This window comes from Oncorhynchus nerka, linkage group LG19 (assembly GCF_034236695.1).
Source record: "Oncorhynchus nerka isolate Pitt River linkage group LG19, Oner_Uvic_2.0, whole genome shotgun sequence".
Taxonomy (NCBI): domain Eukaryota; kingdom Metazoa; phylum Chordata; class Actinopteri; order Salmoniformes; family Salmonidae; genus Oncorhynchus; species Oncorhynchus nerka.
In genome coordinates, this window is record NC_088414.1 from 13,416,689 (window position 1) to 13,444,153 (window position 27,465).

General features: G+C 43.7%; 1 protein-coding gene across 2 annotated transcripts in view; it reads left to right on the forward strand.

The window, feature by feature from the left end:
• Positions 1-27,465, forward strand: part of lamc3 (laminin, gamma 3) — a 233,034-nt gene that overhangs the window by 78,141 nt on the left and 127,428 nt on the right. For both annotated transcript variants that reach the window (XM_029620255.2, XM_029620254.2), the window contains exons 3-6: positions 3,005-3,135; positions 5,267-5,433; positions 10,934-11,122; positions 26,698-26,815. In XM_029620255.2, the coding sequence (XP_029476115.2) occupies positions 3,005-3,135; positions 5,267-5,433; positions 10,934-11,122; positions 26,698-26,815 (605 nt within the window). The remainder of the gene's footprint in view (positions 1-3,004; positions 3,136-5,266; positions 5,434-10,933; positions 11,123-26,697; positions 26,816-27,465) is intronic.

A 27,465-nucleotide genomic window follows, 5' to 3' on the forward strand; every position in this document is an offset into this window, starting at 1 on the left:
TTTAATTTTCCAAAAACATGCGAAATGTCACATGCTAAGTGTTCCAAAAACCCGTTTTGCACATGTGAAATCAAGTGATTTTCCACAAATTGTGCTTCAACATGTGATAACATGAAACTACACTGTTAGACATTGCTGTTAATTTTGTGGTACTTTATATAGTCATTTTACCGTACATTTACACAGTAATAGGAGTAACAGTAACTGTATTAGTAACAGTAACTGTATTAGTGTTTTGCTACATATTTACTGTCAGTCGCATTGCGCTTGGGTACCTTTTGGCCCATCCTGCAAATGAACTTGCTATGCCTAACTTGCAATTGTATTTAACCTTATAGGATACCTTGAAAAAAAGTCCTGTCATTTTTTTGAAAGTTATCGGATACTGAGTTGCTGTGAAAATAGTGGAAATAACTTAATGTGTTTCTGGAGCGGGATCGATGTGGAGGGTCCGTCATGGTCTGGGGCGGTGTGTCACAGCATCATCAGACTGAGCTTGTTGTCATTGCAGGCAATCTCAACGCTGTGTGTTACAAGGAAGACATTATCCTCCCTTATGTGGTACCCTTCCTGCAGGCTCATCCTGACATGACCCTCCAGCATGACAATGCCACCAGCCATACTGCTCATTATGTGTGTGATTTCTTGCAAGACAGGAATGTCAGTGTTCTGCCATGGCCAGCGAAGAGCCTGGATCTCAGTCCCATTGAGCATGTCTGGGACCTGTTGGATCGGAGGGTGAGGGCTAGGGCCATTCCCCCCAGAAATGTCTGGGAACTTGCAGGTGCCTTGGTGGAAGAGTGGGGTAACATCTCACAGCAAGAACTGGCAAATCTGCTGCAGTCCATGAGGAGGAGATACACTGCTGTACTTATTGCAAATGGTGGCCACCGGCCACCCTAGATACTTACTGTTACAGTTACTTTTGATTTTGAAGAACAATATCATATTATACATGAAAGCTTCAGCTGCAGAAAAGGATGCTGGGTAATATTTGCATTTTTGTGCACATGCGTTTTTGAAAGTATACTTTAATGAACACATTTTGTGGACATTTAAGTTAATTATATTTTTTTGAAAGTGTACTTCATTAAGTATATTTTCTTGAGATATGAAAAATGATACCTCCAGGAACCATGTTCCTCAGCTGTGATGTATTACTTTAGATCCTTGTTGCATAGAAAAGGTATGTTTTGGAATATTTGTATTCTGTATATTTGTATTATTCCTTTCACTCTGTTATTTAAATCAGTATTGTAGAGTCACTAAAATGTTGTTGATCCATCCTCAGTTTTCTCCCATCACAGCTATTGAGGTACTTAATAGTGTACTTGATCACTCACAAGCAGAGTGTGTTAAGCAAAGTGTGTTGAAGTGTAATTATAGTATATTCATAGTATACTTAAAATATACTAGAAAAAATCAATCTCGTATTTGAAGTATATTATTTAAATAGTACTATTAAGTATGAACCTGGTGACACAGCAGAAACATTGATGCACTCTCAACCAAGAGGTCACACGTTCAAATAATTCATGTATACTCTAAACCAAGTGTCCTTGGGCACTGCTAGTTTTATGTTGGTGGTGATAATTGGACAATTATTTACTTGATTCTGGGCAGCTTTTAGCAAAGTGCAGAAATGCATTCATCCTAATAAGCCTGTAGCGATATCTCTTTCACTCTCACAGATCTGGTAGTGTAGCTGCACATTTCCGGTTGCTAGCGACCAAGAGTTTATGAATTCAAATCCCATTTAATGATGAGTGCCAAGAGTTGTCACAGTGCACATGTTTTTTAAAGTACATTCATTGAAATCAGAATACACCAGCATACTGTCATCTTCTAGAAATAACACCAAGTTCTTGTTTATATTTCTGTTGTATATATTTAATGCATTCTTGCTTATCTCCATTGTGCAGCAGGAACTTCAGGTAGCTAGCAGCCAAGAGATTGTCAGTTCAAATCCCAAGAGAGGTTGAGTGTTAAGTAATCAGCATACTATTCTTTAACATTAACACCTGAATTTAGCTGTAAAATGCAGTAACTAGTTGTTGATTAACCATATTTTCACCGTAACTGGAACAAACCGGGAACTAAACAAAACCTGCAGGAGACAATTACTGTATTTAATGTCAATTATGTCTTTCAGAGTAAAATATTCTAAATTACATTTGACAACTGAGTTTTCAGGTGCTAAAATGTCTCTTGTAGTTTCATGGTATCACATGTTGAATTTTTGCATTCCCATGTTGTCACATTTATTTCACATTAATTTCACATGAGATCAGGTTCTCTTTCACATGTGTTCACATGTTGTCACATGTAGTTTATTGCTATCACATGTTGTCACATGTTGCTTCACATGTTCACGTGTTCACATGTGAATTTCATGTTTTCTTTCTTGTACCCTGCTGTTTGTCTTTTCGACTCTCTTTCCTCTCACTTCTCTCTTTTCTTCCCCCTTCTCTCATTTTGTTCTATTTAACTGTTCCAATTCATCTCACCCACTGTGAATTCATTGTATCAGGGATGCTATGGTTTTGGTGTGTGCTGCCAAACATTATACTGTCTGAGAGTCTGAGAGTGCTGTGCCAAGTCTCCTCTCTAACTTATGTGATCTCTATCTCCACCGCCGATTTCCTCTCTATTTAGCCTCGATCTCGTATTTATTTATTTCTCTTATATCTCAATATTTCTCATTTTCTTTCTTTCACACCCTACTCTACCCCTCTTTACATCTCCATGGCTTGTCTCTCTTCGCTACCATGCACTATCTCTAATCCCCCCCTTTCTCTCCCATCCCCTTCATCCTCCACCTTCTGACCTTACCTGAATCTGTCTTTTACCTTTCCTATTTTCTCCATCTCAATCCATCACCTTCCTCCAACCCCTTTATCGCCTCCTCCTCATGCCCCTTTCCTCTCTGTAGTAGGTGACAGCCACATCCCTCCAAAGTCTCTTTCTCATCCCCCTCTCCTTCTCTCTGTCTCTCTCTATATAGGAGTGGGTGACAGCCACCGACCTGCTGATCTCTCTGGACAGGCTCAACACTTTCGGAGACGAGTTCTTCAAGGACGCCAAGGTGCTGCGATCCTACTTCTACGCCATCTCTGATTTCTCTGTGGGAGCCAGGTAACACACGCCTGACCCCTGATTGGTCCTCAGAGGCCTTTGGCTGTCGCCGTGGATACTCCCTCCGAAAACTTCAAAGAGAGACAAAACGATCACGCCTTTCCTTCACTCTCCTCTACTTCTTTCTCTGTCTCAGTCTACCGGGGATTGTGGTCACTGCTAGAACTCGACATTAGCCAAAAAAAAAAACAAAGAGAGAGAGAGAGAGAGAGAGAGAGAGAGAGAGAGAGGAGAGCAAGAAATAGCAAGAAAGAGAAGGAGGAAGAGCATATTTGCTGTGTAGTTTTGATTTATGTTTGTTTTGTTTGCTTCTTTCTCAGGCAGACTCAACTGTAAAACAACAACCCAGCGTGGCCCACTTGATAGATAATAAAACACATATGGCGAACGTCCGCTGCACATTTCCTCCCTCTCTGTATCCTGTTTACATGATAAACAGTCTCAACACAAGCCCTGCGTGGTCCTGGACAGAAAATACATAGAAATATAGAAACATAGAAACATAGCCACAAAATTCGCCTCTGTTCCTGTCAACTTTTCTGTTTCTGTCCCTGCTCTGCCCCTGGTCCCTAGACCTGGGTTCAAATACTATTTGAAATCATTCCAAAACTGAAAACCCGGCCCCATATCTGCTGGTCCCTGGGCTTATTCCTCACAGTAATGAGAAGGGACAACAGGAGGAAGGCAGAACAGACAGGATGTCCATAGTCACGGCAGGATAACACGGATGTTATTAAGTAATTGAGATGAAGCCTTCACCCACTGCTTCAACAGGATCTGACACCTGTCATAAGTGGTTATGATCACAGAGAGGCGTGACAATCTGACAAATGACCCAACAATGTCACCATGACACCTGAGGGAATGGCGAGGGGCAACCTGACCACTTGTTTGGTTAGTGTAGCATACTTAGCCTAGCTCATTGGATTGGCCATAGCAGTGCTAGCACAATTCTCACACTGAATGTTATGAATGGACACAATAAGTGCCAGGGTACGTTAATGTGCTGGCTTTAATGGTCAACTAGTGGAATATAATAACTAAATATAGTAAAAAGAAATGATTCAGAACTGAGCTGTACTGAGCTGCTATTTCATCCATATCTGTACCATATTCATTATTGTGGTTGTCAAGTGTTCCTCAGCGTCTGCTAGTAGAGACATCTGATTTGGTGGTTGGGGGCACTTTTCACTTCCTGGCTCACAACTTCCTTGTCACAACAACAACAACAACAACAACAGAAACAGAAATAACTGATTCAAAGCCGTTAGCATAAAGTGTCTAGATCTGGGACAGCTGGCTAAATCTGACAGGGACAGGCGTGATGTTGAGCCTCCCCCCCCTCACAGAAAGACCCTCTACAGAACCAATGACAGAGGATGAGTTCCAAATGGAAGCCTACTCCCTATTTCATTCATTACTTTTTACCAGGACCCATAGGGCTCTAGTCAAAAGTATTGCACTATATTATAGGGCATAGGGTCACCATTCGGGACGCAGATAAGCACTCAACAGAACCAATGACGATAAGGAGAATCAGACACTATAAAGATAGGGCCTGAGATAACAGCTATTAGCAATACATTCTTGATCATTAAATCACCTTGGATAAATTGTGTCTTCTAGTCACAGGAAATTGTATTTTCTCGACTGGTTGGAAAGGAAGGTATAGCATAAGAACGCACACACACAATCAGTCACACGCACATGCACACACACACACACACACACACACACACACACACACAGACACACACAGACACACAGTGGCTGATATGTAGTTGTTTATGCTTAGGGACAGCTTGTGCAGACGAGAGTTGATCACACAGGGGAGTTGAACAGCGCAGAGCAGTAGTCACTGAAGGGGATAAAATCTCCACCTTATCCCAGGCGATGTATCTGCCTCTGAGTGAAGGTAATGGGAAGTGACAAGTCCTCACGGTGCAAAAATCTTCCCATTTTACACCTATTCTCCACTACCCTGTCCTATTCTCTATTCATTTCCCCCAGTGTGTGTGTGTGCAGGCAAGCGTGCAACAGTGCGTGCGTGTGTCCTCAGTGCATGCGCGTGCGTCCACACAAGTGTGTGTATATTATTGTGCCCACGCACCTCTCCATCTTTATCCCGCAGGTGTAAGTGTAATGGCCATGGCAGTGAGTGTGTGTTGGACGAGCAGGGGGCTCTGGTGTGTGACTGCCAGCATCACACGGCCGGGGTGGACTGCCAGAAGTGTCACCCGTTCTACCAGGACAGGCCATGGGCCAGGGCCACCGGAGACTCTGCCAACCAGTGTATGAGTGAGTACTGGAGATTTGTTAAGTCACCCTTGGGGAGGGGGGTTATAGTTAGTGAGGACTAATATTGCACGGTATACCGGAGCTTCAGTGTTTCATTATTATTCCATTTTTTTATTTTTTATGCTTCTGTACTAGACGTTTTGTTACAGTCAATACTTCAGTCAAATGTGTCTCACATGATTGAGAGGATCAAGTATGTATATCAGCGCAGCCCCTTTTAATAGAGTGAAGAGCAAAGTGCCTGCTCAACTGACTCATTCATTGCTAGAGCTGTCTGGGTTGCATTGTTAGCTCCCAACTCATGTTGCACCGAAGGTAACACACTTGAATAATGCAACACAGCGTGTAAGAAATGTTGAAACTGTTTATTAATGTTTGCAAACACAATATCCATACACCCATATGGCAAAACCACATGATTTCACATGTGGAAAATCACATGATTTCACACGTGACATTTCCACGTTTCGATGATGTGGATTTTGACATGTGAAACCATGTGTTTTTGGAACACTTCATATGTGATGATATTTCACATGAAGTTTCACGTGATCACATAACCATTCACAAACGTTCGCATTAGATTTCACAGGTGATGCCCTGCAAACAAAAATGCATTGTCACTGATCCACACACAGTGATGTGAACATCCAGTGTTTCAAATGTATGTATTTTCACACACATGACTACATTGTGTATGTTTATTTATACAGTAATTATTCAAAATGTCCATAGATGGAATTTGAACTCTCAACCACTTGATTTGCAGCATTACGTGCTTCCTGCTACACCACCATATCTGTGTCAGTAGCTGATTTGACCTGTATTCCTACACTTGATCTCAGCTTTTGGATCTCAGCTTTTGTATTTGACCAAGGCCCGAAATATGCTAATGAGCCCCACGAGTAGATTTCCCCAACCTATCAAAGTGCAGTGATGATCCTTACATTCTACAGACAATATTAGGCAGAAAAATGTCACGTTACACCAAAAAGGCACCATGTGAGAACATGTGTGTACCTGTGAGGTCTACCTTTGACCTATTTGTGTCTAAGGTAGCAACACTGTTCCCTAACCATACCCATTTGTTTCTATATACAGTGTATATATACATACAAGCGTGAACTTGGTGGCATTGCAGAAACAGTGAGGCACTCCCAGCCAAGAGGTTGCAAGTTCAAATCCTCAAAGAATGTCAAGTGTCCTTGAGAGCTGCTCGTTTTTAAGTGGATGTTAAGTTCTTGCCCTCAAGTCTGTAGACATATTTCTTTAATAACACTCACTAAGCTTTTGGTGTAGCTACACTGCAGCATTACTTGTCTGATTGATAGCGACCAAGAGGCTATGAGTTCAAAATCCCATTTCAAAGCCCAAGAGTTGTCACAGTACAAATTATTATTATTTTTTTTTACACTAAATGGAATCAGAATACAGCAGCATACTGCCATTTTATAGAAATAAAGCCTTGCAAAATGTTGCATATATTGACTTATTTTTACTGCAACTTTTAGCAATGTAACTTTTAGCAATGCAGAAATGTAATCTTGCCAATCTCCACTATGTCCCCATAACTGGTGGTGCAGCAGGAATTTAAGGTAGCTAGAGTTGTAGATTTACAGATTTTTCAACCCGGGAACTAGAACAACCCGGGAAACTAGACAAAACCTGCAGGTGACCATGACTGTTTTGTTTCGCCAAGGCAGCAGCTACTTTTCCTGGGGTTCAGTAACATTGAGGCAAATCAAATATACCATTTGAAATATTACATGACATTACATGTCATAACACTTTACCCCAATACACCATTTTAGCTTTAAAGAACTATACAGATAAATAAGAAAACATCACATCGACTCTCCTCTTTCTAAAAGAGCTAATCTAATGAAGAAACATGGAAAAGGTACTTTAATTGCTTTTGTATTGAAGGGACTATTTTATAGCGCTACTCCACTATCACATGCAACACAACATCCATGTGTACCTGTTTGTAGAGTGCAGGTCTTATCATGTGTATGTGTGTCTGTGCCTGTGTGTGTCTCTTCACAGTCCCCATTGTTCCATAAGGTGTATTTTTATCTTTAAAAAAATAAATGATAATCTTATTCTACTGCTTGCATCAGTTACCTAATGTGGAATAGAGTTCCATGTAGCCATGGCTCTATGTAGTACCGTGCGACTCCCATAGTCTGTTTTTGATTTGGTGATTGTGAAGAGACCTTTGGTGGCATGTCTTGTGAGGTATGCATGGGTGTCTGAGCTGTGTGCTAGTAGTATAAACAGACACCTCGGTGCATTCAGCATGTCAACACATCTTACAAAAACAAGTAATGATGAAGTCAAACTCTCCTCCACTTTGAGCCATGAGATATTTACATGCATTACATTTACATTACATTTAAGTCATTTAGCAGACGCTCTTATCCAGAGCGACTTACAAATTGGTGCGTTCACCTTAAGACATCCAGTGGAACAGCCACTTTACAATAGTGCATCTAAATCTTTTAAGGGGGTGGGGGGGGTGAGAAGGATTACTTTATCCTATCCTAGGTATTCCTGAAAGAGGTGGGGTTTCAGGTGTCTCCGGAAGGTGGTGATTGACTCCACATGCATATTATTCATATTAGCTCTGTTTGTGATAAGGTGCAAACCATAACGCAAAATATGCTGATTTCAAAGCTGATTTTCACCAAAAAAGTTATTAATTAACTTTGTCTCCCTTACCACCAAAAACTCATTCACTTCTTCATCTCTCTCACCTCCCGTCTGGTTTCCACTAGCTTCCATAGCCACAAAGTCCAATTACACAGCTACATTCTGCCTTTATGTACATACAGTTTCTACCTCAAAAACCTGGTAACCCTGCACATTGATCTGGCACTGGTACTCCCTAGATATAGCTTCTTGTGTCACAATTAGTTTTTTATTATTTAAACTCTGCGTTGTTGGGGAAGGCCCTTGGGCATGGCTCACACAATGCTAGTATAGTGGGTTCGATTCCTGGGACAACCTGTACGTAAAAATGTATGCACGCATGACTGTAAGTCGCTTTCGATAAAAGCAGCTGCTAAATAGCATATATCATTGTGTTTACAAAGCATTCCTACTGAAATAATATTGAACTTATCAGATGTTAATGTAACATCTGTAAAATGTTGTTGTAGCATAATTAAGATGAATTCCATGTGTTCTGTCCATTCGTGCATGCATATCTAAGCGTGAATGCGTTTGTGCTTGTTTGTGTGTGCATGTGTTTGTGTGTGTGGGTGGGTGTTTGCTTACGTGTGAGTATCATTGGGGTTCAGGCTTATCGCGTTGTGCACTGAGCGGTGTGCTGCTGCGGAGGAATTGTAATTGGTTGGATGGATAAACCCGTAAACTAAAGGCGCCTCGTGAATTGTTTTTATGCTAGATTCCATTAAGCAACAAGATTGTTTTAATTACACTCAGACTGTGTTCCATATGCTACCCTAATTCCTATATAGTGCACCTCTTTTGATAGAGTGCCATTTGGGATGCGGACCCAACAGTCTCTGTACATAACAGACAACGTTTCTAAATAGACTGCTGAATGTACTGGAGGAGAAGTGAATATATTATTCAATAAATATTCAATAAACTCCCTACAAAAAAAAGCACTGAATGTGAAAGTATAAGAGGAATAAAAATTCCACCCTCCTGTATCCACTGAGATAGAAACTCGTTTTGACGCAGCTTGCCGGGCCAAGCTCTCTCGGGCCTCTCTGCCGTCCGAGGCATGTGTCTGGAACTAGCAGCACATGGTCCGGCTTGTCAGAACACAAACACTGTAATTGAAAATGCCATCTTTTCTCAGCCAAGAGAGAGAGAGTTGAGCAAAGTTCACACACACATGCAAGCACACATGCATGCACACGCACACACACACACACACACACACACACACACACACACACACATGTTTGTTACAACATCCTTCTGCTTCTTAAGAAGTTACTTAGCAGACCTAAGTGTCATAGTAAGCACACTAACCAGTTCCTAGTTAGGACGCGGTGTTAATCAGTGCACCTGAGCTTCCTGCATTGAATACATGTGTAATGACTCAGGCAGTCTCAATCTGTTTGCAGTCACACGCATTATCACTCATGTTCATCGTGAAATCAAATCAAATCAAATTGATTTAATATAGCCCTTCGTACATCAGCTGATATCTCAAAGTGCTGTACAGAAACCCAGCCTAAAACCCCAAACAGCAAGCAATGCAGGTGTAGAAGCACGGTGGCTAGGAAAACTCCCTAGAAAGGCCAAAACCTAGGAAGAAACCTAGAGAGGAACCAGGCTATGTGGGGTGGCCAGTCCTCTTCTGGCTGTGCCGGGTGGAGATTATAACAGAACATGGCCAAGATGTTTAAATGTTCATAAATGACCAGCATGGTCAAATAATAAGGCTTTTTAAATCTCACATTATCACGTCTGGTACTTCAACAGTAAACAAAAATCTACACAGGTAAACAAAGTGATCTTGAAAACGAGCATCTCAAGAGATTTCATCCTGCAAAATGTCAGATCTAAATGCATAAATTGATGACTGTAGGTTGTATTATATCTTATATGTTCACATTTGAGTCATTAGCAGACTCTCTTATCCAGAGTGATTTACAAATCAGACTTTCAAATCTTGCTGCATGCCCTCCTGTATGCACCTAGGCCCGAATCCTGTAACTTGAGAATGACACATGCTAAGGTGTGGATGTCCTTGATGATCTTGATATTCTAGTGAATATGCCTACTCTCTAACAATCAAATATACTCTAACTGCAAATACACTCTTTTCCTACACTGCGGAGCAAAATACAAAATAGAATGGAGTCTTTTCTGTCTTCCGGCATCAGGGAGGAATAATCATTTGGTTATTGCAAACTCAACAGAGAGTTTGATGTGTAATAGAATGGGTAATTTCCTACAATCCCCCCTCGGGTAGTCAGATAGGCAGACAGCAGAATACTTCGGTGGAGTGGAAATGCATGCAGCGTACTCTAACAGAGCCCTGTGATAGGAGGTTATCGCCTTAGTAATTGTTTCTTGTACAAACGTGTATTAAAGTTATCGCGGTGCCCCCTGACTATAGGATTGGCTGCTCATTTTGACCGTGTGAATTGACATTAGTAACCAGCCTGTAAATTATGATACAATCCCACACACATTATCTCTCATAAACATAACCCCCACCCTTTCTCTCTCGCTTTTCCTCCCCCACCTCATTCTACCACTTTTCTCTTCCCCATCTCTCTCTTGCTCGTTGCTATTACCCTATCCCTCTCTTCTGCCCCCACATCTCACTCTCGGTCTCTCTCTCTCCCTCCCGCTCTTTACCTTGCCTCATTTCCTCTCTCTCCCTCCCTCTTTCCCTCTCCCCTTTCCTTCTCCCCCACTCTTTCCCCTCTCCCCTTTCCTTCTCCCTATTCCCCCACTCTTTTTAACCCCCCCCGACCCTCTCTCTACCTCCTCCTTTTTCTCTCCTCAGAGTGTAACTGCAGTGGGCAAGCGGATGCATGTGTGTTCGATGCAGAGCAGTACCGTAGCACAGGGAGTGGGGGGCGCTGTGTGGACTGTAGGGACCACACTGACGGACCGCACTGTGAACGCTGCGAAGAGAACCACTACCGACGGTCACCACAGGACCTCTGCCGCCCCTGCGACTGTAACACCATAGGTAAAACCATCTATTTTAGACTGTTTCATGCACATGAATTGACTCAATCAATGTTTTGTTCATTGTCATTCCTTAATTCTTATTCAATCAGTTCACTGTAACTTGTTATCGATCTTTAAAGAGCAACTGTACCCCGCAAAAGCTACTGCTGTGGTTGAAAACGGCCTGTGTGTCATCGATATGAGTCAGAAATGCTTCATTCTAGTGTAAAAATTGGTAACACTTTACATTAAGTTGCCTTTATTACTATGTAACTAAAACCATAATAACTGTGTTAACAACACATTACTTACATAGGTTTTTGCTATGTAATAGCATGGTAATAGGGTTGTTGCGGAATCTGTTATTAAACACTTTACACATTCACTTGTTCAAGGTTATTCCACATGTGTCACTACTGATGTTATTACACATTCTATTGTTCCACTATGTAACTCATGCTTTTGTAATTACACATTTGTAAGTCATCCGTGAATTGCCATGTCAATAACTACCACTACCATTGAATCCACATGTAATACCAGGGTTGATAAATAGGCTAGGACCTGGCACCATCCATTGTAACAAGGCACATGCTTTCAATAACTGCCAGCAATTCTTAATTAGTTTATTTCTGTTATTTCTATGTTAGAACATTGTGGTTACATAGGACATACATTAAGTTGCTTTATAATTACAAGTATCTTGAAACCCAGTTGGGTATAACCTTTAGGAGACGGGAGAACATTAGGTTTAACCCTTTCAGTTACATTTGACTTACAATGTAACAATATTTAAAAACCAACTCTGTCATTACAATGTTGCTACAAAGGGATATACATGAATTTACGATGTGCTTACAGGAGCAAGCGACTTAATTTAAAGTGAAGTGACATTTGAATTACTTTGTAGTTAAAAGGTAACAACCTTTGCAGAAAATTGGCTAACCAGGAGAAATAAGGATACAGGATCTTTTTTTATTCATATTCACACTATTCAAATTCAATTCCCCATTTTAGACTCAAAGCAATAACTATTTTAGTTAGTCATATGTACTAATGGTAAAGCTAGCTAGCATTTCCCCATTATTCACTAATGTACTTAGCTAGCTAGCTAGCCATTGGCAGTTCAGCTAAACCTATAGGGTATGGCAAAGTGGAGAATTTTGCATTACTATTTAAAACAATTTAAAATGCTATTTGGAGAACAGCAAAAGCGAAAAATAATGCAATGTTAGGTTTAAAGGTATGTGGAACAGCACATATAATGTCAACTACTGCTCAACCTCATCATAGACTGACTGATTTACTTGTGGAGGGGCACATACAGTGCAACGTGAAATAGATGCATAATAAACATTATCAAGTCACAAGGCCAACTTGAAGTTTCGACATCCATAGGCGGCACGTGAGTTTCAAGTTTGGGGAAGCAATTTTTTCACAATAAAATTGCACCACTATCGTCACATTTTCAGACTAATGTAAAATAGGCTACTATTCCTAATGTGATGAGAAGATTGCATTTATATGACTGGACACATAAGCAACATATTTTTAATACGACACAAATCAGTAGCCTACTCTGCTGACACTGCCAAACAGATCAATATAAACAACCTTGGCTTGGATGCAACCCTCTAATCTAGGCCTACGAAAAGGGGAGACACAAATTGGAGGAGGAAATGATTGTTCCCCAAAAAACGTTCCAGTGGTACTGATCCAATGATAGAGACGGTAAATATGCATGTACTTACCAGGGATATGGCCGATGCTCTCCGCTGGTGCCCATAAGATTCTGTTCACTCAATTGGGAGTTGAACATTTTGCAACACTCGCATTAAACATCTGCTAACTGTTTGTATGTGACCAATGAAATGTAATTTTGTTTTATTTGAACATTTTGATAACTAGAGACCAGACCTGGGCAGAAAATAATAGTATTTTGTAGTTTCTTTGAAAATACCAACTTTTCAAATATTCGAGGTAGTCGAATGTAGAGAATCAACTAAAGGCAACTATTATCAACTATTTCCTTTGATATTCAATTACATCTCAATTTACATAATATTTGAAAGTATTTTGAATATCTCTCAGACAAAATATAACATTTGAAGGTATGTGAATATGTGCAAGTTATTTAAAAACAAACCAAAATATTTATTTGATGGCTACCAAATGTTTGATGAACCAAAAACTAGAAGAGTTAGCTAAATTACTATGGATTTTTTCCCCTGGTTGACACAGACATGCTCAGGAAAGTGATAGCTCAACTTAAACCTTCTACCTGCCTTCTCGATCCTATCCCCACCACCTTCTTCAAAACAGTTTTAATTGCATATCTGAAGAAGTGCAAGCTATTGTTAATAACTCCCTGTTCACAGGAACTTTCCCCACTGCACTAAAAACTGCTATGGAGAAATCCCTTCTTAATTTTTGGCCAATTTCCAACGTCCATTCTTAAGCAAAATTCTGGAGACATTGGTTTTCAAACAGCTAAATTATTCTTAAGTGCAAACTGTATTTTGAAAAATTACAATCTGGCTTTCTACAAATCTAAAACTAGTTATCCCAGGTCTACTAGAGACATTTTCTTTCTCGTCTCTTTTCAGCAATAGCCACTTGCTTTCTAAACTATGTTTTTACTATGATGGTATTTTTAATTATTGCGATATGCCTAGGTCTATTTAACTGCTTTTCAGTGACCACAACTCAAAAATCAGCTACACTATACAGTGCATTTGTAAAAGTATTCAGACTTAAAAGTATTCAGAGTATTCTTCCATTTTTCCACATTTTGTTACGTTACAGCCTTATTCTACAATGGATTAAATTAATTGTTTTCCTCATCAGTATACACACAATACCCCATAATGACAAAGCAAAAACAGGTTTTTATACATTTTTGCAAATGTATTAAAAAAAAAAAAAAACTGAAATACCTTATTAACATAAGCGTTTAGACCAGTTCCTATGAGACTCAAAATTGAGCTCAGGTGAATCCTGTTTCCTTTGATCATCCTTGAGATGTTTCTGCAACTTGATTGGAGTCCATGATTTGGAAAGGCACACACCTGTCTACATCAAGTCTCACAGTTGACAGTGCATGTCAGAGCAAAAACCAAGCTGAGGTAGTCAGGATCAAGGGATCCTTGATGAAAACCTGCTCCAGAGCGCTCAGGACCTCAGACTGGGGCAAAGGTTCACCTCCCAACAGGAAAACAATCCTAAGCACACAGCAAAGACAATGCAGGAGTAGCTTCGGGACAAGTCTCTGAATGTCCTTGAGTGGCCCAGCCAGAGCCCGGACTTGAACCCAATTGAACAATCATGGAGAGATCTGAAAATAGCTATGCAGTGACACCTCCCATCCAACCTGACAGAGCTTGAGAGGATCAGTAGAGAAGAATGGGAGACACTCCCAATTACAGGTGTGCCAAGCTTGTAGCATCATACCCAAGAAGACTCAAGGCTGTCGTCGCTGCCTAAGGTGCTTCAACAAAGTAATGAGTAAAGGGTCTTAATATTTATGTAAATGTAATATTAATTTTTTTTATGTGCAAAAATGTCTAAAAACCTGTTTTTGTTTTGTCATTATGGGGTATTGTGATTGATGAGTGGAAAATAACATTTCATCCATTTTAGAATAAGGCTGTAACAAAATGTGCAAAAAGTTAAGGGGTCTGAATACTTTCCGGGTGCAGTGTATATACAAATGTATGTGGACCCACCTTCAAATAACTGGATTTGTAGTAGTGAGTGTAGTGAGTGTAGTAGTGTGCTCGGCCATGGAAGCAACGTCAGCACAACTACTGTTCATTGGGAGAGTCATGAAATGGATTTCCATGGCCGAGCAGCAGCACGCAAGCCTAAGATCACCATGTACAATGCCAGGCGTCGGCTGGAGTGGTATAAAGCTTGTCACCTTTGGACTCTGGAAACGTGTTCTCTGAAGTGATGAATCACGTTTCACCGTCTGGCAGTCCAAATGACTAATTTGGGTTTGTTGGATGCCAGGAGAACACCACCTACCCGAGTGCATAGTGCCAACTGTAAAGATTGGTGGAAGAGGAATAATAGTCTGGGGCTGTTTTTCATGCTTCGGGCTTGGTCCCTTAGGTCCGGTGAAGGTTCATATTCTTTCTTTGCTTTTGCACTTTTTACCCCTTTTTCGTGACTTCAGATTGGCGGTTACAGTCTTGTCTCATTTCTGCAAGCCAACAGCACCAATGTGTCAGAAGCAACACCGTACAACCGGCGACCAGAGTCAGCGTGCACGCACCCAGCCCACCACAAGGAGTCGCTAAAGCGCGATGGGACAGGGGCATCCTGGCCGGTCAAACCCTCCCCAAACCCGAACAACGCTGGATGCGTCACAGCCTGGGATTGAACACGGCCTTAGACTGTTGCGCCACTTGGGAGGCCCTACTGAAGGGCAATCTTAATGCTACAGTATACAATTACATTCTATACGATTCTGTGCTTCAAACTTTGTGGCAACAGTTTGAAGAAGACCCTTTCCTGTTTCAACATGACAATGCCCCGTTAACAAAGCGAGGTCCATACAGAAATGGTTTGTTGAGATCGGTGTGGAGGAACTTGGCCTGCACAGACCTGACCTTAACCCCATCGAACACCTTTGGGATGATTTGGAACGCCGACTGCAAGCCATCCTTAAATGTCCAACATCAGTGCCCTACCTCACTAATGCTCTTGAATGGAAGCAAGTCCAAGAAGAGTGGAGGCTGTTACAGTAGCAAAGGGGGAGACCAACTTCTTAATAATGCCCATGATTTTGGAATGAGATGTTTGACGAGCAGGTGTCCACATTAATTTGGTCATGTAATGTATTTGGTAGGGCTATTTGCCGCGCACGCTTCGCAAATACACAATCCACAGCTAATTTGTTTTTAAAGCTAATGATCCACTGTGGCCAAATTATGCTCTCTGCTGTAGTATTTTGAATTATATGATTTATTTCTGTATAGGAATGAGTAATTATATAGATCATTTTGCCAAATGTATTTAATTTTAGACTGAACAATAATATAAATGCAACATACATTGTCAAAGATTTTCTCGAGTTAAATTCATTAGGCCCTAATCTACGAATTTCACCTGACTAGGACTACAGATGTGCATCTGTTGGTCTCAGATACCTTTCAAAAAAGATAGCGTGTATCAGAAAACCAGTCAGTATCTGGTTTGACCTCCATTTGCTTTATAAAGCGCGACACATCTCCTTCACATAGGGTTGATCCGGCTGTTGATTCTGGCCTGTGGAATGTAGTCCCACACCTCTTCAATGGCTGGATATTGGCAGGAACTGGAACACGCTTTTGGACATGTCCATCCAGAGCATCCCAAACATGCTCAATGGGGAACGTGTCTAGTGAGAATGCAGGGCATTGGAGAACTGGAACATTTTCAGCTTACAGGAATTGTGTACAGATCCTTGAAACATGGGGCCGTGCGTTTTCATGCTGAAACATGAGGTAATGGCAGCTGCTGAATGGCACGACAATGGGCCTCAGGATCTCACGGTATCTCTGTGTATTCAAATTGCCATCAATAAAATGCAGTGGTGTTCATTGTCCGTAGCTTATGCCTGCCCATACCATGACCCCACTGCCACCATGGGGCACTCTGGTCACAACGGTGACATCGGCAAACCACTCGCCCAAACGCTGTCTGCCATCTGCCTGGTACAGTTGAAACCGGTATTCATCCGTGAAGAGCACACTTCTCCAGCATGCCATTGGCAATCGAAGGTCAAGAGGATGACGAGGATGACGAGCATGCAGATGAGGTTCCCTGAGACTGTTTTTGACAGTTTGTGCAAAAAATATTTTATTGTGCAAATCCACAGTTTCATCAGCTGTCCAGTGGCTGGTCTCATACGATCCCACAGGTGGTCTGCGGTTGTGAAGACGTACTGCCAAATACTCTAAAACGACATTGGAGGCAGCTTATGATAGAGAAACGAGGATTCAATTCTCTGGCAACAGGTCTGGTGGACATTCCTGCAGTCAGCATGCCATTTGTACACTCCCTCAATACTTGAGAGCTCTGTGGCATTATGTTGGGTGACAAAACTTCACATTTTAGAGTTGCTTTTTATTTCCCCCACCACAAGGTGCACTTGTGTAATGACCATGTTGAATCATCTTCTTGATATGCCACACCTGTCAGGTGGATGGATTTTCTTGGCAAATGAGAAATGCTCAGGGATGTAAAACACATTTCTGCACAACATTTTTGAGAAATTGGCTATCTGTGTGTGGAAATTCTGGGATCTTTTATTTCAGCTCATGAAACATCGGACCAACACTTTACATGTTGTGTTTATATTTTTGTTAATGGTAGTTATTTCCGGTCGACTTTGTTGACGCCATATGGTTGCTTCTGTCTGTCTACTTGTTTTTTTTCTACGTAGGCCAACTGTCCATATAATCATTCCATTGCTGATGATGTCTGTCATTGTGTATTGAATCATGCCCATGCTTCTTGATATTGGGGCAGCAGGGTAGCCTAGTGGTTAGAGCGTTGGACTAGTCCCCGAGCTGACAAGGTACAAATCTGTCGTTCTGCCCCTGAACAGGCAGTTAACCCACTGTTCCTAGGCCGTCATTGAAATTAAGAATTTGTTCTTAACTGACTTGCCTAGTAAAATAAAGGTAAAATATTATTGAAGATTGTTATATTGTAAGAACAATGTAACTATAACGGTTAAACCTAATGTTCTCCAGTCTAGTAATTTATCCTGGATAGTGTAACGGCTTTCTACTGGTGAAGGAGAGTCGGACCAAACTGCAGCGTGTAGATTTCGATCCATGTTTAATAAAACAACTTAACACGAATCAACACACAAACTCAACAAAACAATAAACGAAACAAAAACCGAAAACAGCCTATACATGTGTCTACAAACATCTAACAAGGACATCAAGACACAGGACAATCACCCACAATACAACCAAAGAATATGGCTGCCTAAATATGGTTCCCAATCAGAGACAACGGTAAACATCTGCCTCTGATTGAGAACCACTTCAGACAGCCATAGACTCTCCCAGAACACCCCACTAAGCTACAATCCCACTAAGCTACACACCACATACAAAAACCCATGTCACACCCTGGCCTGACCAAAACATAAAGAAAAACACAAAATACTTCGACCAGGGCGTGACAGAACCCCCCCCCCCCCAAGGTGCGGACTCCCGAACGCACCTCAAAACAACAGGGAGGGTCCGGGTGGGCATCTGTCCATGGTGGCGGCTCCGGTGCGGGACGTGGACCCCACTCAAACACTGTCTTAGTCCCTCTTCCTCGCGTCCCTGGATAGTCCACCCTCGCCGCCGACCATGGCCTAGTAGTCCTCACCCAGAACCCCACTGGACTGAGGAGCAGATCGGGACTGAAGGACAGCTCGGGACGGAGGCAGCTCGGGACTGAGGGGGAGTGAGCTCGGGAGTGAGAGAAGCTCGAGAGTGAGAGAAAGCTCGAGAGCTCGAGAGTGAGAGAAAGCTAAGGAGTGAGAGAAAGCTCAGGAGTGAGAGAAAGCTCAGGAGGAAAGCTCAGGAGTGAGAGAAAGCTCAGGAGTGAGAGGAAGCTCAGGCAGGTTGATGGATCTACCAGGCAGATCCTGGCTGACTGGCGGATCCTGCCTGACTGGCGGATCCTGGCTGACAAGCGGATCTGGCAGATCCTGGCTGACTGGCGGATCCTGGCTGACTGGCGGATCCTGGCTGACTGGCGGATCCTGGCTGACTGGCGGATCTTGGCTGACTGGCGGATCCTGGCTGACTAGCGGTTCTGGCAGATCCTGGCTGACTGGCGGATCTGGCAGATCCTGGCTGACTGGCAGATCCTGGCTGACTGGCGGATCCTGGCTGACTGGCGGATCTGGCAGATCCTGGCTGACTGGCGGATCCTGGCTGACTGGCGGATCCTGGCTGACTGGCGGATCCTGGCTGACTAGCGGTTCTGGCAGATCCTGGCTGACTGGCGGATCCTGGCTGACTGGCGGATCCTGGCTGACTGACGTATCCTGGCTGACAAGCGGATCTGGCAGATCCTGGCTGACTGGCGGATCCTGGCTGACTGGCGGATCCTGGCTGACTAGCGGTTCTGGCAGATCCTGGCTGACTGGCGGATCCTGGCTGATCCTGGCTGACTGGCGGATCCTGGCTGACTGGCGGATCTGGCAGATCCTGGCTGACTGGCGGATCCTGGCTGACTGACGTATCCTGGCTGACAAGCGGATCTGGCAGATCCTGGCTGACTGGCGGATCCTGGCTGACTGGCGGATCCTGGCTGACTAGCGGTTCTGGCAGATCCTGGCTGACTGGCGGATCCTGGCTGATCCTGGCTGACTGGCGGATCCTGGCTGACTGGCGGATCCTGGCTGACTGGCACTTCTGGCGGATCCTGGCAGACTGGCGGATCCTTGCTGACTGGCGGATCCTGGCACACTGGCGGATCCTGGCACACTGGCACTACTGGCAGATCCTGGCCCGACTGGCACTTCTGGCGGATCCTGGCTGACTGATGGATCTAACTGATCCTGACAGACTGGCGGCGCTGGGCAGACTGGCGATGCTGGGCAGACTGGCGGCGCTGGGCAGACTGGGAGCACTGACAGCTCCTTGCAGACTGGCAGCTCCTTGCAGACTGGCAGCTCCTTGCAGACTGGCAGCTCCTTGCAGACTGGCAGCTCCTTGCAGACTGGCAGCTCCTTGCAGACTGGCAGCTCTGGCTGCTTCATGTTGACTGACAGCTCTGGCTGCTCCTTGCAGACTGGCTGCTCCATGCAGACTGGCAGCTCCTTGCAGACTGGCAGCTCCTTGCAGACTGGCAGCTCCTTGCAGACTGGCAGCTCCTTGCAGACTGACAGCTCTGGCTGCTTCATGTTGACTGACAGCTCTGGCTGCTCCTTGCCGACTGGCAGCTCTGGCTGCTCCATGTAGACTGACAGCTCTGGCTGCGCTGAACAGGCGGGAGACTCCGGCAGCGCTGTAGAGGAGAAAGGCTCTGGCTGCGCAGGAGAGGAGAAAAGCGCTGGCTGCGCTGAACAGGCGAGGCGCACTGAAGGCCTGGTGCGTGGTGCTGGAACTGGTGGTACTGGATCGAGGACACGCACAGGAAGCCTGGTGCGGGGAGCTGCTACCGGAGGACTGGAGTGTGGAGGTGGCACAGGGCAGACTGGCGGCGGTGGGCAGACTGGCGGTACTGGCGGCGCTGGGCAGACGGGTAGCTCAGACGGGCGCTGGGCAGACTGGAGAAAAGGCTCTGGCAGCGCTGGACTGAGGAGTACTGGTGCCTCTGGAATGAGGGGCTCTGGCGCCTCTGGCATGAGGGGCGGTAGCTCTGACAGCGCCCGGACAGGCGGGAGGCTCCGGCAGCGGCGCCGGACAGGCGGGACGCTCCGGCAGCGGCGCCAGGACAGGCGGGAGGCTCCGGCAGCGGCGCCGGACAGGCGGACAGGCGGGACAGGCGGGACTGTAGGCCTGATGCGTGGTGCTGGCACTGGTATGCCGTGCATACTATGCCACGCCAACAGCTTTCTTTCTACTCTGTCCACTACATCCTCCACACTCTCAGACTCAGCACTCTGCTTCGCCGACAGCTCCAAATCCATCCATGGCTCTGCCCAGGGTCCTTTTCCATCAAGGATCTCCTCCCAAGTCCATTTATCCAAAGAGTGCAGCCTCTCCCACTGCTGCTGCTGCTTCTGTTGCTTCTCCTGCTGCTGCCTTTGCTGCTGCTGCTGTTGCTCCTGCTGCACCTGTCGCTTCTCCTGTGGCTCCTGCCTGTTGACACGCTGCTTGGTCCTGTGGTGGGTGATTCTGTAACGGCTTTCTACTGGTGAAGGAGAGTCGGACCAAACTGCAGCGTGTAGATTTCGATCCATGTTTAATAAAACAACTTAACACGAATCAACACACAAACTCAACAAAACAATAAACGAAACGAAAACCGAAAACAGCCTATACATGTGTCTACAAACCTCTAACAAGGACATCAAGACACACAGGACAATCACCCACAATACAACCAAAGAATATGGCTGCCTAAATATGGTTCCCAATCAGAGACAACGGTAAACACCTGCCTCTGATTGAGAACCACTTCAGACAGCCATAGACTCTCCCAGAACACCCCACTAAGCTACAATCCCACTAAGCTACACACCACATACAAAAACCCATGTCACACCCTGGCCTGACCAAAACATAAAGAAAAACACAAAATACTTCGACCAGGGCGTGACAGATAGCCTATTGTCTGCAAAGGTTGTTACATTGTAACTACAAAGCAATTATTAAAGTTATACCCTACTGGGTTTCAAGATACATTAAGTACTCAACTCAATCATCAAGTTTGCGGACGACATTACAGTGGTAGGCTTGATTACCAACAACGACGAGACGGCCTACATGGAGGAGGTATATGGTGTCAGGAAAATAACCTCACACAACATCAACCAAAACAAAGGAGATGATCGTGGAAACAGCAGAGGGAGCACCCCTCTATCCACATCGAAGGGACAGTAGTGGAGAGGGAAGTAAGTTTTAAGTTCCTCGGCGTACACATCACGGACAAACTGAATTGGTCCACCCACACAGACAGCGTTGTGAAGAAGGCGCAGCAGCGCCTCTTCAACCTCAGGAGGCTGAAGAAATTCGGCTTGTCACCAAAAGCACTCACAAACTTTTACAGATGCACAATCGAGAGCATCCTGTCGGGCTGTATCACCGCCTGATACAGCAACTGCTCCGCCCACAACCGCAAGGCTCTCCAGAGGGTAGTGAGGTCTGCCCAACGCATCACCGGGGGCAAACTACCTGCCTTCCAGGACACCTACACCACCCGATGTCACAGGAATGCCATAAAGATCATCAAGGACAACAACCACCGAGCCACTGCCTGTTCACCCCGCTATCATCCAGAAGGCGAGGTCAGTACAGGTGCATCAAAGCAGGGACCGAGAGACTGAAAAACAGCTTCTATCTCAAGTCCATCAGTCTGTTAAACAGCCAGCACTAACATTGAGTGGCTGCTGCCAACATACTGACTCAACTCCAGCCACTTTAATAATGGAAATTGATGTAATTTTTTTTATCACTAGCCACTTTAAACAATGCCACTTAATATAATGTTTACATACCCTACATTACTCATCTCATATGTATATACTGTACTCAATACCATCTACTGCATCTTGCCTATGCCGTCCTGTACCATAACTCATTCATATATCTTTATGTACATATGCTTTATCCCTTTACACTTGTGTGTATAAGGTAGCAGTTGTGGAATTGTTAGGTTCGATTACTCGTTGGTTACTACTGCATTGTCAGAACTAGAAGCACAAGCACCTCGCTACACTCGCATTAACATCTGAGAACCATGTGTATGTGACAAATCAAATTTGATTTGATTTGATTTGAAGTTGCTTGCTTCTGGGTAGGTACATGATCATTACAAGTAAATCCTATTTAACTATGTTGTTCTTAAATTACACTTGATTCTTTATAGCCTTTGAGCCAGGTCATAACATAATGACCGATACTTAATGATAGGAGATGCCTTGTTACATGTGTTGTTACCAAGTCCTAGCCTTTTCATCAACCCTGGTATAACTTGTGGATTCGGCAACTTTTAGTTATATGTAACAAGGTCAGATTTTGTTATTGACATGGTAATTCACAGGTGACTTTCAAATGTGTAAATACAGAACATTAGTTACATTGCGGAACAAGAAAATGTGCAATAACATCAGTAGTTACACATGTGGAATAATCTTTCGCAAGTGAATGTGGAATAATACATTCCTTGTTTGAATTGAGCAATAACTGATTCTGCAACAACCCTATTAGCATGTAATTACATAGTAAAACGTGTGTAACTACTATGTTGTTAACACAGTTATTACTGTTTTAGTTACATGGTAATAGGTGCAACATAATGTAAAGTGTTACCCCAAAATATATTACGTAGTGTAAATAGGATACATTTAGTCAGAAAGTCAGTACTGTCCAAAACTAAGATTTGCGAGAATTAGGAATCTAGGTTAAGTAACTGTTTTCCTTGGGTTGGGATTATTTCAATCGTGCCCACATGCCCACAGCTGGCAGCACCCAAGTAATCATCAATTTGGAGAGCAGCTGCATGCGACACGATTGTAATGTCCAACAAGTGGGTGTGGAAAATTTGCTTTGACTTTGGATACCCCGGTGGGGCTAGTTAGGGACTATCCGTAAATTACACAATGTACATGGGACAATATTTTGAAATTACAATAGCTCCAAATTTCAATGACTTAAAACCTCAAACCAACTTTAAATGTAAAAAATTCATAGACAAATATTGAGAGCATTTAATGACGTCATGATTCAACCTCGATTTACTCTGAGTTTCCAGTTGTCATGAAAGCACCATAATAATGCACAAATGATGGAAATGAAAGTCCACTTTGACACTGACAAACTGAGAATCTGAGAGCAATAAAAACAACCTTGTCATGAATCCATCAAAAGCCTAGGCCTAAGATGTGTGGAGACACATATTGTAGGCTACAATATGAGGAGGAAATTATAGTGCTAAAAATGCTTTCCAGTTTCACTGACTCACCCAATGACATGCAGCTCACTCACTGGTGATGACCGATGCGCTTTTTCCAAAAGCCTCTCAGATTAGAGTATTTTCTTTTCAGAAAAAGCCATTTGCTTTCCAACCTGTTTTTTTCCAGGGATTGTATTTTAAGTATTGCGGAAGGCCTGTTTTGTCTGCATGCTGTTGTTGACTGACAGACTTGCCGTTTCCTGACTGTAGACTATGCCTTGTTATTGGGATACACTCCACAGCTAGGCAAATTTTTTTTTTAAAGAAGCTGTTGGTCCTCTGCAGCAAAGTTATACGCATTCTCATGGTGTAGCAGGCTATTCTGAATGATTTAGTTCTTTCTGAGCAGACAGCAGTAACTCTATAACTTGGAAAATGTATTTCAATTTATCAGGGGTGCTGCAGCTCCTCCAGAAGCCTTCGCGCGGCTGTGATTCTATACTGTAACACTGGAGAGAGTTGCAAGCTCACGCATGTCTATAAGAGCAGTTCTGTGAGAGACACAGGCGCACTTTTTACACAGCCTCGCGTTGGTCTCAAATATAAACTCAGCGGAAAAGAAACGTCCTCTCACTCTCACAAACTTAACATGTGTAAATATTTGTATGAACATAACAAGATTCGACAATTGAGACATAAACTGAACAAGTTCCACAGACATGGGACTAACAAAATGGGAATAATGTGTCCCTGAACAAAGGTGTGGCCACCAGCTGCATTAAGTACAGCAGTGCATCTCCTCCTCATGGACTGCACCTGATTTGCCAGTTCTTGCAGTGAGATGTTACCCCACTCTTCCACCAAGGCACCTGCAAGTTCCCAGACAATTCTGGGGTGAATTGCCCTAGCCCTCACCCTCCGATCCAACAGGTCCCAGACGTGCTCAATGGGACTGAGATCCGGGCTCTTTGATGGCCATGGCAGAACACTGACATTACTGTCTTGCAGGAAATCATGCACAGAACGAGCAGTATGGCTGGTGGCATTGTCATGCTGGAGGGTCATGTCAGGATGAGCCTGCAGGAAGGGTACCACATGAGGGAGGAGGATGTCTTCCCTGTAACACACAGCGTTGAGTTTGCCTGCAATGACAGCAAGCTCAGTCCAATGATGCTGTGACACACCGCCCCAGACCATGACGGACCCTCCACGTCCAAATTGATCCCGCTCCAGAGTACAGGCCTCAGTGTAACGCTCATTCCTTTGACGATAAAAGCGAATCTGACCGTCACTCCTGGTGAGACAAAACCTCGACTTGTCAGTGAAGAGCACTTTTTGCGGGTCCTGTCTGGTTCAGCGACGATGGGTTTGTGCCCATAGGCGACGTTGTTGCCGGTGATGTCTGGGGAGGACCTGCCTTACAACAGGCCTACAAGTCCTCAGTCCAGCCTCTTTGTCTATTGTGGACAGCCTGAGCACTGATGGAGGGATTGTGCGTTCCTGGTGTAACTCGGGCAGTTGTTGTTGCCATCCTGTACCTGTCCTGCAGGTGTGATGTTCGGATGTACCGATCCTGTGCAGGTGTTGTTCCACTTGGTGTACCACTGCGAGGATGATCAGCTGTCCGTCCTGTCTCCCTGTAGCACTGCCTTAGGTGTCTCAGTACAGACATTGCAATTTATTGCCCTGGCCACATTTGCAGTCCTCATGCCTCCTTGAAGCATGCTTAAAGCACGTTCATGTAGATGAGCAGGGAACCTGGGCATCTTTCCTTTGGTGTTTTTCAGAGTCAGTAGAAAGGCCTCTTTAGTGTCCTAAGTTTTCATAACTGTGACCTTAATTGCCTACCGTTTGTAAGCTGTTAGTGTCTTAACGACTGTTCCACAGGTGCATGTTCATTAATTGTTTGTGGTTCACTGATTGGGAAACAGTTTCTTATGGCTGGGGGCAGTATTGAGTAGCTTGGATGAATAAGGTGCCCAGAGTAAACTGCCTGCTAATCTGTCCCAGTTGCTAATATATGCATATTATTACTATATTTGCACAGAAAGCACTCTGAAGTTTCTAAAACTGTTTGAATGATGTCTGTGAGTATCACAGAACTCATTTGGCAGGCAAAAACCTGAGAAAAAATCCAACCAGGAAATGGGAAATCTGAGGTTGGTCGATTTTCAACTCATTTCCTATTGAAGATACAGTGGGATATTGATCATGTTGCACTTCCTAAGGCTTCCACTAGATGTAAACCCTCTTCAGAAACTTGTTTGAGGCTTCTACTGTAAAGGAGGGGTTCATAAGGGCTCTTTGAGTCAGTGGTCTGGCAGAGTGCCACAAACTCGTGACGCTCGTTCATGTGAGAGGTAGCTTGAGTTCCATTGATTTTCTACAGACAAAGGAATTCTCCGGTTGGAACATTATTGAAGATTTATGTTACCCTTTACAATGAAGATCTGTTAAATTATTTGGATATTTACGAATGATCTTTGAAAGACAGGGTCCTGAAAAAGGGACGTTTTTTTGTTCTTGCTGAGTTTAGGTTACAATGTTGCGCAAACCGTAAGCACACTTCGACATTATTGGGTATTGTGTGTAGGCCATTGACAAGTACTCTCCATTTAAACCATTTTAAATTCATGTTGTAACACAACAAAATATGGAAAAAGTCAAGGAGTGCGAATTTTCTAAAAGGCACTCTATATGGATGATGGCAGTTTGTTGTGCGGGAGGTCAATAATGCATGATATCTCACACATACACTCATCATCATTATCATCATGATAATAATGTGGTTTGTGGCCAGGCTCCCTAGGCTCATGATGCTGTTTCGTCGTGTGGTGTGTGCAGTCTACATCTACCACTTAGGGACTGCTATGGTAGCACAATGGCTTTGGAATTGCAACGGTGTGGGCGCTGGCAATTAAGACCCCACATGATCAAATCTCACACCAGACACCATACGGACTCTCTATCTCTACTGATTGTAGACCTCCCCCTCTGTACTTATACTCTCTCTCTCCTCTTCTCTCCTAGGTTCTGTGAGTCTGCAGTGTGGTGCAGAGGGGATGTGTACGTGCAGACCCAGTGTGACGGGGGAGAAGTGTGACACCTGTCAACCCGGCTTCCACTCGCTCAGCCCTGGTGGCTGCAGGTACGCATGACACACACACACACACGTGCAGAAAATAAACAGACACTTTTAAGACAGAGGGAGCGTAATGGACCAATGCATTTAAAGAGAATTATCCTTTTTTTGTTCTGTCTGTGTGCCTCTACCCTATGACCACATTCAGTTGGCCTCAAGATAGTGGAATGTTCAGATGTATTGGGTAGAACAGACATGCCTCTGACATGTAGAAAACATGATCATGTCAGCTTTATTCATTACATTACATTGTAGTACGTTGCTCCCTCCTGAACGCAACCCTGGATGGGAGTGTGTTAATGTTTAATGCACATATTAGTTATCGTGTGTATTTGCTTTGACATGCTGCAGTGGTTTTAGCCATGAAGCACATCCATACTGACACTAACCTTGGCTGTTTCAGTAGTGTTGAGGTTTACACCAGGGCTGGAGCTGATCAGAATACCAAAGTTTGGAGCCTCTTCCAGTTTGCAACAACTCTACTGCTGTTGGTGCTAATTCATCACTACTGCTGCCTGCTACTATTAGCAATGCCATTGTTTTCAATTGATCACATACGGTGAATAAGAACAGATGTAGACTTTACAGTGAAATGCTTACTTACCAGCCCATTACCAACAATGCAGAGTTAAAAAGTAAGACACATTTTTGCTCAA